General features: G+C 34.8%; 2 protein-coding genes across 2 annotated transcripts; both read left to right on the top strand.

Annotated features, from left to right (window-relative positions):
- Nucleotides 1-23: 23 nt before the first annotated feature.
- On the top strand, nucleotides 24-4,799 carry Tsp_07440 (sentrin-specific protease 8). Its single transcript, XM_003381720.1, has 11 exons — nucleotides 24-169; nucleotides 239-753; nucleotides 816-885; nucleotides 944-1,122; nucleotides 1,213-1,464; nucleotides 1,587-1,775; nucleotides 1,908-2,164; nucleotides 3,865-4,098; nucleotides 4,179-4,334; nucleotides 4,395-4,563; nucleotides 4,747-4,799. The coding sequence occupies exons 1-11, from the start codon at nucleotides 24-26 to the stop codon at nucleotides 4,797-4,799; spliced, it is 2,220 nt and encodes a 739-aa protein (XP_003381768.1).
- Nucleotides 4,800-8,126: 3,327 nt separating this feature from the next.
- Tsp_07441 (PTB domain-containing engulfment adapter protein 1) lies at nucleotides 8,127-10,459 on the top strand. The gene is made up of 4 exons (XM_003381719.1): nucleotides 8,127-8,357; nucleotides 8,385-8,876; nucleotides 9,767-10,019; nucleotides 10,122-10,459. The coding sequence occupies exons 1-4, from the start codon at nucleotides 8,127-8,129 to the stop codon at nucleotides 10,457-10,459; spliced, it is 1,314 nt and encodes a 437-aa protein (XP_003381767.1).
- The last annotated feature ends 1,007 nt before the right edge of the window (nucleotides 10,460-11,466 follow it).

The following is an 11,466-nucleotide window of genomic DNA, read 5'->3' as shown; positions in this document are numbered from 1 at the left end:
CCGTGATGAAAGTTGAAGAGGAAATGGAAAGAGTGAGCAAAAGCGAGGAATTTCAAGTCGTTCGCAGCAGTGACCTGAGCATTCATGAAAGCAACACTGATTTGATATCGAAAAGCAATTCCCCCGAAAGCCGTTCTAATTCTGATCTGATTAATCCACTCGATCAAGGGTAATTAATTGATGAAATTGAACATGAACATTTTTGAATTACGGTTCATAATATTATTGTTTGTTTAAGGAAATCTGCTGTTGCAAGTAGAAAATCGTCGAATCAAGTTGAAGAAGGAGAAGGAAATTTGTTTGAAACTTTGACAGTGGTCGAAAACGGTACAGCTTACAAATTGAACGACGAAGTTCAATTCAAACGTATCCAAGGAACCGTGGGCGCCAGGGTCCAAGCTCAACCACCGAGAGATTTCATTTCACGAATAAATCAGCCGGAAGAGGAGGAAAATCAAAATTATCATTTGGTCAAATTTCTCGACTTCAATCCAAAAGAGAGTTCGGAAAAGAATGCTTTGTATATTTCTGAAATTTTCGACTCCTCGTCCGTCGGTGATTCTTGCACGGAAAAAGTGCTCAAACAGTTGCTCCAACATTCGGATATTGCTGTAAATGCAGAAGCGAATGAAAAAATAATCGAACGTGTACAACTGTTGGACAGCGAAGCTTGCAAACGTGAAGAAAAATTGTCCAACAAATACAACAAACTGCTTCAGAATATCGAAGATTACCACATGCATGATTCGCCTAGTAAAACTTTTCCTTATACTTGTAATTAATTTCATGTGCATTTTTATTATTCATATTGTCAGGTATTTCACAAACAGCTTCGGAACTGTTGGAAATGAGTGAATCCACAGCAAAATCATTTCAATCTGAAAAGTATTTTTGAATTATCGATTCTGTATGTTCTTGGTGGTTGATTTTATTTCACTTTTAGTACCGGCGAATCTAAAACAGTTGCCAAAGAATCTTCTGACAATTGTTCAGCAACTGCAATGAAGAATAATAATAATCTTGAAGCAGATAAACAACCATTGTCTGATGATCATGATGGTAAAGGTGGTGATGAAGACCGCAAAAAAGTGGATGACGATGACGAACCAATATATCTTGGTAGTGCGTATCTTTCTGGTGCAGTTTTCACAATAGTTGAAATTCATTTTTTTTACTTTTAACGTTTTTTTAATTTTTGATTCAACTATTCAGAAAATGAAGCATTAGGAAGTTCCAAAGAACAACAATCGGTGGTGAACATTACATCCGACGAAATAGGAAACATAACCGGCGGCGGTATTCAGCAAAATTTTCCAACCAACGTGGAAATGAATAACCCGGTGGCGACGGTTGCTGGTGGCGAGTTTCCATCTTTTCCCCAAGTTAATTTCTCCAATGCTGTCCCGCCCGGTTTTGCCTATGGAAATTGTCCCGGTGTGCCAATATCAATGCTTCCATCGCACAGTAAGTACAAGTGAATTTTTCCCACATGCAACTGTAGAATAGATATATAATAACAAACCCAGTGGATCTTCTCTTGAACAATACTAGTAATCGAGCTTTTCGTGCTTTTTTTTCTTTTGCAGGCCCAATGCAGTACGGGTTGATTCCTCAAGGTGTCATAGGTGCATCTCCAGGACCAAGTTGCCCGGTCGATCCGATTGGAAACGTCAACTATGCTCCTCCAATTGTCGGTGGTGACGGACTACCTGCTACCGGTGTTTCACCAATCATGACTATCCAGACGCCGTCTTCAGTTTGGTCACCATTCTGTAGTCTCCCACAAGATATGACTGCATACTTTGCACACATGAACTGGCCGAATTTTTCCTCTTCACTGAGACATCCATGTATGAAATTATTCTTTTACATATATATGTATATAATTGTAAATTTATATATTCAAGGGTGGCTGATACCCCAGTTGCAGCGATTTCAGCATATTTTGCCTTTGTTCTATCCAATTGGGTCGAGATTGCCTGAGGATCCGGTGCTCGTTACAACAACCTTGAACGCTTACAACTTGGATGGAATATATCGATACTTGTCGTCGAAAAATCGTTTCGAATTTGTACTGATGACACGAAATTTGGAATACTATGCGGAACGAAACAGACGAAACGTTAGTCCAGAAGAATTAGGCAGCATTGTTCAACTTTATCAGGTAAGTAGTATCCATTTTTTCAACTCAATTTACATTCACTTGTGCCCATTGATAACTTTTTTTTCTAATTATTAATCTGTTGAAATTAGTTATAAAGTACAACAGTTGAATAATGTTATTCATTATTTCGAATCTCGATTTATTATTATTCATAAAAAGTACAATAACTTTGTTTACATTATGTTGATGATATCAACTTGAACATGAAAAATTAGTTTGAATTGATTTTTCCAAATACAATTGCATCTTTTAAATTTCAAGCACAAAATGAGAGTGATCGATTATTTCTGTTTAATATGATTGATCATACTGTGAATTGATCTCCATTCTGAACTGCATGCTTTTGAAAAGATGCTTGAATCGAATTTCTATTGGGCAGATTTTGATTTTATTATTTTATTATTTTATTGGCATGATTAATTCTTCTGGCGAGTTTGTAAATTTGCTTGTACACTGATGTGTTTATTAGCACTTGAAAAGACAAGTTTCCTTTTCATACACTAAGAAAACAATCTCATCTATTGTAAAGAAAATTGCTCGTATATTTATTGGATGGAGGAAATCGTTTTCTTATTTTTCTTTTTTACTTTAAAATTCCTTACACAAGCTGTTTTTGATTTTGTATTAAACGAATCATGGGACGACAAGCAGTAGTTGCCAATAAATTTGAAACATTGTTTAAAAAACTTAGATAAAAGTTTGATTTTTTGGATAATATAATTAAATAGGTAGATGAGAACGAATTTTCTTTGTTTTTTTTGGCATAGTAATTTTTAAGTCATCTATTTATAATGTTGAACAAAAATAAATTGTCAAAAATTATATATATTTATATACATATTCTATACAAACATTTGTTGAGGGTATAAAAGGGAATAAGTTTAAGCAAAAGCATTTGAGAAAAAGCTTTTGAAATGTTTATTTATTCAGTGACAAGGATTAGCTTAATGAAAGTGAAAAAAACTCTATTTTTCTGAGTTGAACGCAAGAACAACAATATGCAAATTGTATCTTTTATAATGATAATTACCTGGAAGGCCAGTTGATGTAATTTTTAAATCTTACTATGGTTCTTGCGGATATGATTTTAGAGTAAAAGTAAATTGCTTTAAAATTTAATGTTCAACTGGGGGTTGTTTGCCGGAAGTCAAACTGAATAACGGTTTGCTTTATTAATTATAATGTGAAACTTCTTGAAAATATAGAATGCATGAGAAAAGCTATCAGTGATTCATTTTTTTACATGCTGAGAACAAAAACATATTATTAAAAATAGCAACTTATTGATAGTAGAATAAATAATAGATTATTATTGAAAATTTTTTCCTTATGAAAACAGAAAAAAATTGAATGTCCACTGTAGAACTTTATTATGAACAGTTATTATTATTACTGTTGTCGTTTATAACATTTCGAATTGGCAGATATTGTTCATATAAATAAATTTAATTAATACTGTTTATGAAAGGCTTGGACTGAGATATTTTTACTTGTTGTTGTTGTTGTTGTCTTGCAAGCAAAGTAAGTGAACAAACAAACATATTGCGCTGATTTAGTTCTTGTTAGTCATTAGTCATGTCAACGAAAGATAACTTCACTTTGCAGAATATTATGCAAAGTGAAATGACTTGTGTTATTTTTTGAAATTTCCTATTTTTTTGCATATTAATGAATTCTTATGATGTTTTAATTGCATTAAGGCTTATCCACTGATTTGGTATGCACGTTTGCACACAAGTACCCAATATTTCGAACTTGCTTTCCGGTGTGTAAAGGGTAGCACACAGGTAGTGTATCAAGTGATGTCAGAGTTGGATAGGAAAGTTCCGAGAAAGGCCAGTGGCAGGATGGCATCTTTTGTCATTGACGGCTTGAAAGCGGTGAAATCAAACCAATATCACATTTACGTTGACCGACTCTTTCAAACTGTACCAGTGAGTATATATATGTTTAATTATTTCTTTATAAATTGTTGTATATTGCCATCTTTGAGCTGATGTTTTAATTTTTTAAGGAGAATGATCATGCGATTGTTATATTGCGAGTCGATTACTTTTTACTTGAACAGCAAGCAAAACCTCGTGATGATTTTGTGAGATCCTTGGTAAACGATATGCTTGTGGGAAATTACATTGGATTTTGCAGTACAGAAGAGATGTCAGCTCAGCAGGTTAACAGCTTTGTTCATTTAACAAATTATTGTTTTTTTCAAATATTTGTTTATTTTTAGAAAAAACTTTCAGTTCATATTTTCCCACCTAACAAGTTTGTGCGCAAGTATCTTCTTGACAACCATCCAACTGAATACAATGCACTGAATTTGAAAGAAGAGGACTACCTCGTTCTTGTAATTGGTGTTTTCCAAGAGTTTGCAAATGTAAAGCAAGGCGATGAAATAAGTTTCTTGTAGTGATAATGCCGAACTTTGCTTTCAATATACATTTTTTGCTTGGCAGCATTTGAATATATACATTTCTTGTAGAAAACATTAATTTCTTTATTGGGAATTTGCATTGAACATACAGACTTTGAAAACTGCTAGTATTCAAGTTAAAAACAACTGAAGTATTTTGAATTTTTAGAATGGCAATTTTATGTTGTAAACAACTTGACAAGTGTGAAAGAAGATTTTTAATTGAATTTTTTAAATAACGCTCATAAATTTCAAATATCAACTTCATTGCGTAGTGTTGTAGCATGTATTTTCTTAATAAATAATTGAGCAAAGCATGTTTTACTTTTATATCTGCATTTTTTGTTTCGTGGTGTACAGTCAAAAAGCAGTAGCAAAAAATATTTGAAGCACTTGTGTTCGAAGACTGTATTTGTACTTTATTATCATATTGTCTTTACTGTAGTACTCAAATGAGTAATTAAAGCGTGTTTTACTGCAGTTTTGTGGTATTCAAACAAGTGATATGACGAAAGTAAGAGAAAACAAAATAGAAAAATATTCCACATTTTAATCATTAATATGTAAGCTCACAACTCGATCAAAGCATTCTACTGGTACAGTTGTTTAATGCAAAAGTAAATTGGTATTGTTTTAAAGTGAAAAAAAGAATATTAACCGGTTATGATAGTAATAAAATTTAATTTAGTTCGCCAAACAGCATGCAGTATGATATTTTAATAATAATCGAAAACTCGTACCTTGCTATATAATACCGTAATAGGGTATCGTTAAAAAAAAATTTTCTTTTTCTGATAATGTTCTTCGCATTTTATATTTGTGACGGGTGTTTATTGAAATGAATTTGTAAAAGCAGTGGTATAATTTCAAGCATTCTTTCAACTTGTTTCTTATTATTCTTTGTCTGCTGACAGTGATCATATTTTGATGATTAAAAACCGTTTATCAGTAGTGTACTTGTCATTTTACACTTGTCCATTTGCAATTCAATTTGTACACGATAGAGAATAGAATATTTTGTGCACAGTATGCGTGAACAGTAGTTTCAACCCGAACACTGTTGTCATTATTGTCCAAACGCCTTGTTGCATGGTTTGCGTTTGTGTCTTCAAACACTGTCAATTGGCAATGTTCAAAGTTGAAGATGACCAGGGTGGGTGGGTATTGTGAAAGTTTGATTTTTATTCATTAAAATTCAAGCTTAAACAATTTCTCCGTTTAACATCATTGTTCAACTGGTGAAACTGGTACAGCTTGCAGCTTGCGAAGCCGGATTTTTAAATTTCTGTTCATCGGACACGACTGATTTTGTCTTTGCAAAATCGGGTCGTGACGCGCTTTGTCAAATTTGTCACTTTTCTAACACAACCGACGAAGAAGAGTAGCAGTTCAATTTCTCCACTTCATTCATTCATTCACATTGTTGTTTGCTTTTTTTTACAAATAAATAATGATCATCGAGCGAACACTTTTACAATAAAATTATATCGTCCATTCATCAAACTATCGGTAATAGTTTTTATTTTTGAGCAACAAGCAAATTTCATAAGTTGTATTTATTTTTTAAATGATAATTTCTAATATTTCAGTAGAATTTAATTGTTTATCAGTGTTCATCAATTGATAGATTCACAATTTTAAAATTTGGGAACTTTTCCAAACTCACATAGCAGTTGATAATATTGATAGCAGTCAGTAAGAAAAAGTATACAATGTTTTGAACAAACTATAAATTAAACATCCGGTTGTTGATGTTTGAGCAAGTTTTCAAGATAAAAGGGAAATTAGGTAATAAAAATTGGTGTGTAAAATTATTATTGGATCACTCGTTTTCTCAGACTGGAAAAATTGCTCTACAAGTTTTGATGTTGTAAAATCGTGGAAAATTCATTTTGCAAATTTTTCCCCTCTTAATTATATCATTTACTTATCGTATTGGGCGTTATTTTCGAAACGCTTCATTTCGATCAGTTTTACGCTCGTCTGTGTGTCAAGGTTCGTCAGGAGGTGCAAGTTTTATTTAAATTGTATGCTAGAAGTATAGAAGTTTGAAAAAGGATTTTCTTGTTCAAGTTTCACCTCTTCTGCCCCTCTAAATTCCAAAGGTGTTTCGCAAAAATAAACGCTAAATTATCATTGTCATCGAAATAGGAAGCCACTGTTGCACTGGAACTGGGTCATATTTGCCAGCATTATATACTGAACAAGGAGTATCAACTTTGAATTTCTCGCACACCCAATGCAAATGCATGTCAACGATCGTCCATGGAGAGAACCCACCCCTGGTAGCAGTGGTGAACAAAGACGGCCTTGACATTTTTGTGCACTTCCAAACTACTATTTTTGTATTTTATTTAATTCTGTCTAGTTTTGATAAACAAAAATGAAATTTCCACCCAATCACACAAGCTGAATCATACGCATAACATTGCAAACCCAATGATCACAACAACTGTTGTTTCTTTTTGCTATTTTCATATCTTGTGATCAGTGTTCAAAATATTCAATTTAAATTTAAAAATTTTTTCCCCACAAGTGCAAACTTTACTCACTGGCAACCATTGTTCGATTTGATTGGCAAATCAACGGCCATTTCACAAACTTCACCTTTGAAATCATGCGAGCTGAATTTTTTACTATTTAAAAAAGCAAACCTCTTTTTTTCATTCGACCTTGAAAAAATTACACTTTGACGCTGTTCTGCTTGCATTGAAAAGCGATTGTTCAAAGTATATTTTTAATTGGGCGTTTCATTTTCTCGTTGATCATTGATTGTTCAGCAGTTGCACGCGTACGGTTGGTATTTTTTTTCTTCTGTACAATTTAATGTTGTTCAATTTTGAATTCTGAATTTCATTATTTTTTTCCAATTCACAAACAAAATTTACTCATCGTTTCGTAACTTTACGCATACTGTAGTGTATTTGAACTTTATTTCTCGAAAATGTTACGGTAATTTTTCCGGTCAGCTGGTATTGCATTGTTGTTCGACGCTGTTTTGCGAAGGTCACGCTTGCGCGTTTTGTTGAACGTAAATACGGTGCTATTATTAAGATGCATAGGAAGAATTTTCATTTCTTCCGAGAGAACATTTTTACAGTATGAATTGCCAATAACTTTGACAATTCAATCGTCGCTGCTGCCTTGAGCTGGCCGAACCGACTTCTTGCTAATAGGTATTGTGCAACGTTATTCCGCTATTTGTCATTAATCCAGTTGTATGATGTTTGTTTATTTTTCGTTCAAGTTACTCACTGTTTACCGCTAACTGGTAGATTTGATTTTCCATTACTACTCTTGTGTCTGTATGTAAACGATATTTGTATTTATTTTTGTTTCGATTTCAGCATTGGCAGTTGGATCACAGCATTTGCCTTTTTCAGCGATCTCTTTCAGGTGCCTGCCGTACAGTGTCAAACAACACCGACTTTCAGTTTAATTTGTTCAACTTATTGGGATTTGCTTGTAAGCATTTTGTATCTCTCCTGTCTGTCTGTCTGTCTGTCTGTCTGTCTGTCTGTTTGCGTGCGTGTGTGTGTTTGCTTGAAGATGAGCAAAGCCAAGAATCGCATGACAAAGTTGATGCAAAATACGGCAGCTGTATTTAAACGAAGTTACACTTTTGAAGAAGCCATGTCGCAAGCGAACGGTAACAAAACCAAGAACAACTGGATATTCCCACCGGACACGCTAACCCACGGGCAGATTGAGTTTTCGGTGAAATATTTGGGCAGCGTGGCCGTGCCACAGTCGAAGGGTATTGACGTGATCAAAGAGGCGGTGCAGAAGTTGCGCTTCAATTTACAGTTGAACCGTTCCCACGGATACAAATTGCAGAAAGTGTTGATACAGATTTCAATTTACGGCATCACGTTGGTGGACGTGAAAACGAAAGTGCTCGTTTGCCAGCACGCGTTGCACAGAATCTCCTTTTGTGCCGACGACAAGCAGGATAAGCGTGTTTTTGCATATATTGTCAAGCGTAGTGCCGAATCATCCGAACACGATTGTCACGTCTTTTTGTGCAACAAAGTGGCCGAGGAGATCACGCTGACCGTCGGCGAGGCTTTTGACTTGGCCTACAGGCGCTTTTTGGAGAACAACGGCAGAGATTTGGAAGTGAAAAAGCAGTTGATCATTCTGCGCAAACGGGTGCAAGAGTTGGAAGAAGAGAACAGCAACTTGAAGCACCAACTAGCCGAACAGCAGCGTCGTTCTGATGTATCCGCTGCTGTAAAAACGTCCGGTTTATCCAACGGTGTCGTCGATTCGGACGAACGTTCCAAACGGCCATCTAAGGTAATAATACTAATTGTTTATTTTTCTTTTATTATGCTATGTATTTATTTATATAGTGGAAAAAATTTTTTAATTGTAATTTTTCGAATCAGCTGATCAAAGTAAGCCATTCTTGTGGGACAGGTTTTTACAAAGAAGTCCAGTTTTTAAAGATGACGATAACGAAACTGAATTATTTATTCTCTGGAGAATGTATTTTAGTGAAATACAAATAATAATAGCAACAATTTAATTGCAATTCAATTTACTTTTTATGCATATTTTAGTATAGTGTAAGTTTTGTATATTGATTTTTGTTTTTGATTTTACACCACCAGTATTGTAATATGTTTAAAAAAGTATTTTCGCCAGAGAGCAATTATTTTTCATTTCTTGTCTGGAACTGGTATGAATTTAATTTTATCATTCCTACTGCTACTGCTACTACTAGTACTAGTTGTATAGTAACTAGCTCGTAACCTTGCGAGATGCTTTTTCATGATAACATATTTTGCAAAAGAAAATACGAAAATGTGATGAAATTGGTCTTTCTTTCATTCAACGTGTGATTTTATTATTTTCTTTTAACATCTTCGACGAAAGGTCATACGCTATTGTTGTTGTGCAAATGAAGCTGTGCATGCACATTGCACAATCGATCTGTTCACAGGATTTGAATTTATAATTTCCGTTGAAAAGGTTATTTGGATGTTTTTTTTTTAATTTTTGCTCAGAATTCAGTGATGATATGTATTTGACATTTTTTGAAGTTGTGTTATCAAGAAGAAGAAGAAGAAGAAGATGTAATATCGATGCGCTTTTTTTTGACTTTTTGAACATCTCTTGACTAAGAGAAAGAGAGAAAAAAAGATTTTAATTGTTTGGTGAATTGTAATTTCATTTTCAATTAGGCGTGGGAAAGTTTCGACGATAGTCACAATCCGGTGAAAGTGCCGCCGTTACCGACGAGCCCCGTACCGCCGCCTCCACCGTCGTCACCACCACCGCCCCTTCCAGCCAGACCGAGTTTGTTGGAAAAATCAGCCGCACCCCCGGAACCGTTCACCGCGGATCCGTTTGTGGTCATTGATCCGTTGAAGCATCCGCTTGAAGCGTTGGTGAAAGCGACCGGACCTTTGCAACCGACCAAAATTGCCCCTACCAGTGCCGCTACGGTTTACGACCCGGAATTTGATCCACGAGCTGAGGAACAGCACCACCACCACCACCAGCAACAACAACAACAACAATGCTATCCTCTTCTAGCTTCTTCGTCTTCTTGTCTTTCCGATCTCCTCGGTGATTTGGACCTGATGGGCCAAAGTGCAATGATATCTTCCTCCGACCCAGCAACAGCTTCATCTGGTGCTGGTGGACCGTTGAACAACAACAACAGCAACGTTGAAAGGATGATGACTTCGAAGCCAAGCGCTCAGATGTACGACCAGGCGATCAGGCAGATCGACTTGCGTCTGGCGGATCTTCGTGAAGGTTTCAGCCAAGGCATCTCTTTTGGCAAGGATGATTTCCACGCGGTTGCTGAATTGGACTCTTCATTGTTGAACAACGGAACCACCGGTCCAGTGGGAGAGAAAGCCGCTTAAATTATAACTATACAAGACCGTGAAAGAGAACATTTATGATATTTTTTGTTTGTTTCTTTGTTTATTTACTTTCTTTTTTTCTTCCGTTTCTCATCATCTTCAATCTGCTATGTGTATTTGCATATGTAGCTTAAGCATGATGAGTTTTCATCTAACTGCTACAGCTGAAACGTTCTTCGTCATCGAATTTTATTTTTCGCTTTCTTCTACTTAAATTGCCATTCAAAAGAAAAGAAAAACGGTGTTACCGTAGAAAACGATACCAGTTATTATTATTTTTTATTAATTATTATTATTTCGAGCTAGCTCCATGGAAAACTTTCTTCAAAACTGCTGCTGTTCTTCTTTCTTATTATTATCATTTTACCGTTGATGTGAATTTTATTACTTATCCGAAACTGGACGAATTCATTTTTGCTTTAAAAAAATTTTTTTTTCGAAATTCTCCTGCAAAATAAAAGTGCGATTGATCCATCAGTTTTTTGAACATTAACATACAAGCAAGCAGAACGTTTTCATTGGATCGCTTTTCATTGCATAGTTATGGCGTAATAGCATTGGTTCTATTGCCTAAACTTTTCATTGATTGAAATTGTTCTGCTTTGATTAGCTACAATTTTTTTCATTTCATTGGTCCAAATTTTTAATTACATAACAATTCATTACGTAATCTTTGATTTCTTTTAGTGTTTGATTCCTGACGCCACCAATTTGACAGTTTAATTTTTTCACTGTTTTTAGCTGTTTTTCTTTTAAATATTTACTTTTCAACTTTGAATTTTTAGTGATTAGTATTTGTAATATGGTTTTAAAAAATTCAATGTTTTACTAACGCTTGAGCGTGTATCACCTCCTTTTGTTTATTGGCTTATGTTGGTTCCGTAATTCACAAACTGAAATTCATAAGGAAAACTACAATTGAAGGTCTTGTTTTTTACAAATTAAATAAATATCTTTATTATGCAACTGCATCATTCTAATCAAATGAACTGCCTAACGAAGAGATA

This window comes from Trichinella spiralis, assembly GCF_000181795.1.
Source record: "Trichinella spiralis strain ISS 195 chromosome Unknown Scfld1, whole genome shotgun sequence".
NCBI classification, from domain to species: domain Eukaryota; kingdom Metazoa; phylum Nematoda; class Enoplea; order Trichinellida; family Trichinellidae; genus Trichinella; species Trichinella spiralis.
The sequence above is the reverse complement of the archived record's forward strand: the minus strand, read 5'-3'. Positions and strand labels throughout refer to the sequence as shown.

Excerpts from the sequence above, each read along its gene's own strand:
- Tsp_07441 (XM_003381719.1), top strand. The coding sequence starts at position 8,127 with ATGAGCAAAGCCAAGAATCGCATGACAAAGTTGATGCAAAATACGGCA. Across the intron at positions 8,358-8,384 it reads TTGACGTGATCAAAGAGGCG|TTGAACCGTTCCCACGGATA; the intron begins GTGCAGAAGTTG and ends TTCAATTTACAG. Across the intron at positions 10,020-10,121 it reads GACCAAAATTGCCCCTACCA|CTTCTTCGTCTTCTTGTCTT; the intron begins GTGCCGCTACGG and ends ATCCTCTTCTAG.
- Tsp_07440 (XM_003381720.1), top strand. The coding sequence starts at position 24 with ATGGAAAGAGTGAGCAAAAGCGAGGAATTTCAAGTCGTTCGCAGCAGT. Across the intron at positions 1,776-1,907 it reads AGTTTGGTCACCATTCTGTA|GGTGGCTGATACCCCAGTTG; the intron begins GTCTCCCACAAG and ends TATATATTCAAG. Across the intron at positions 4,335-4,394 it reads AAGAGATGTCAGCTCAGCAG|AAAAAACTTTCAGTTCATAT; the intron begins GTTAACAGCTTT and ends GTTTATTTTTAG.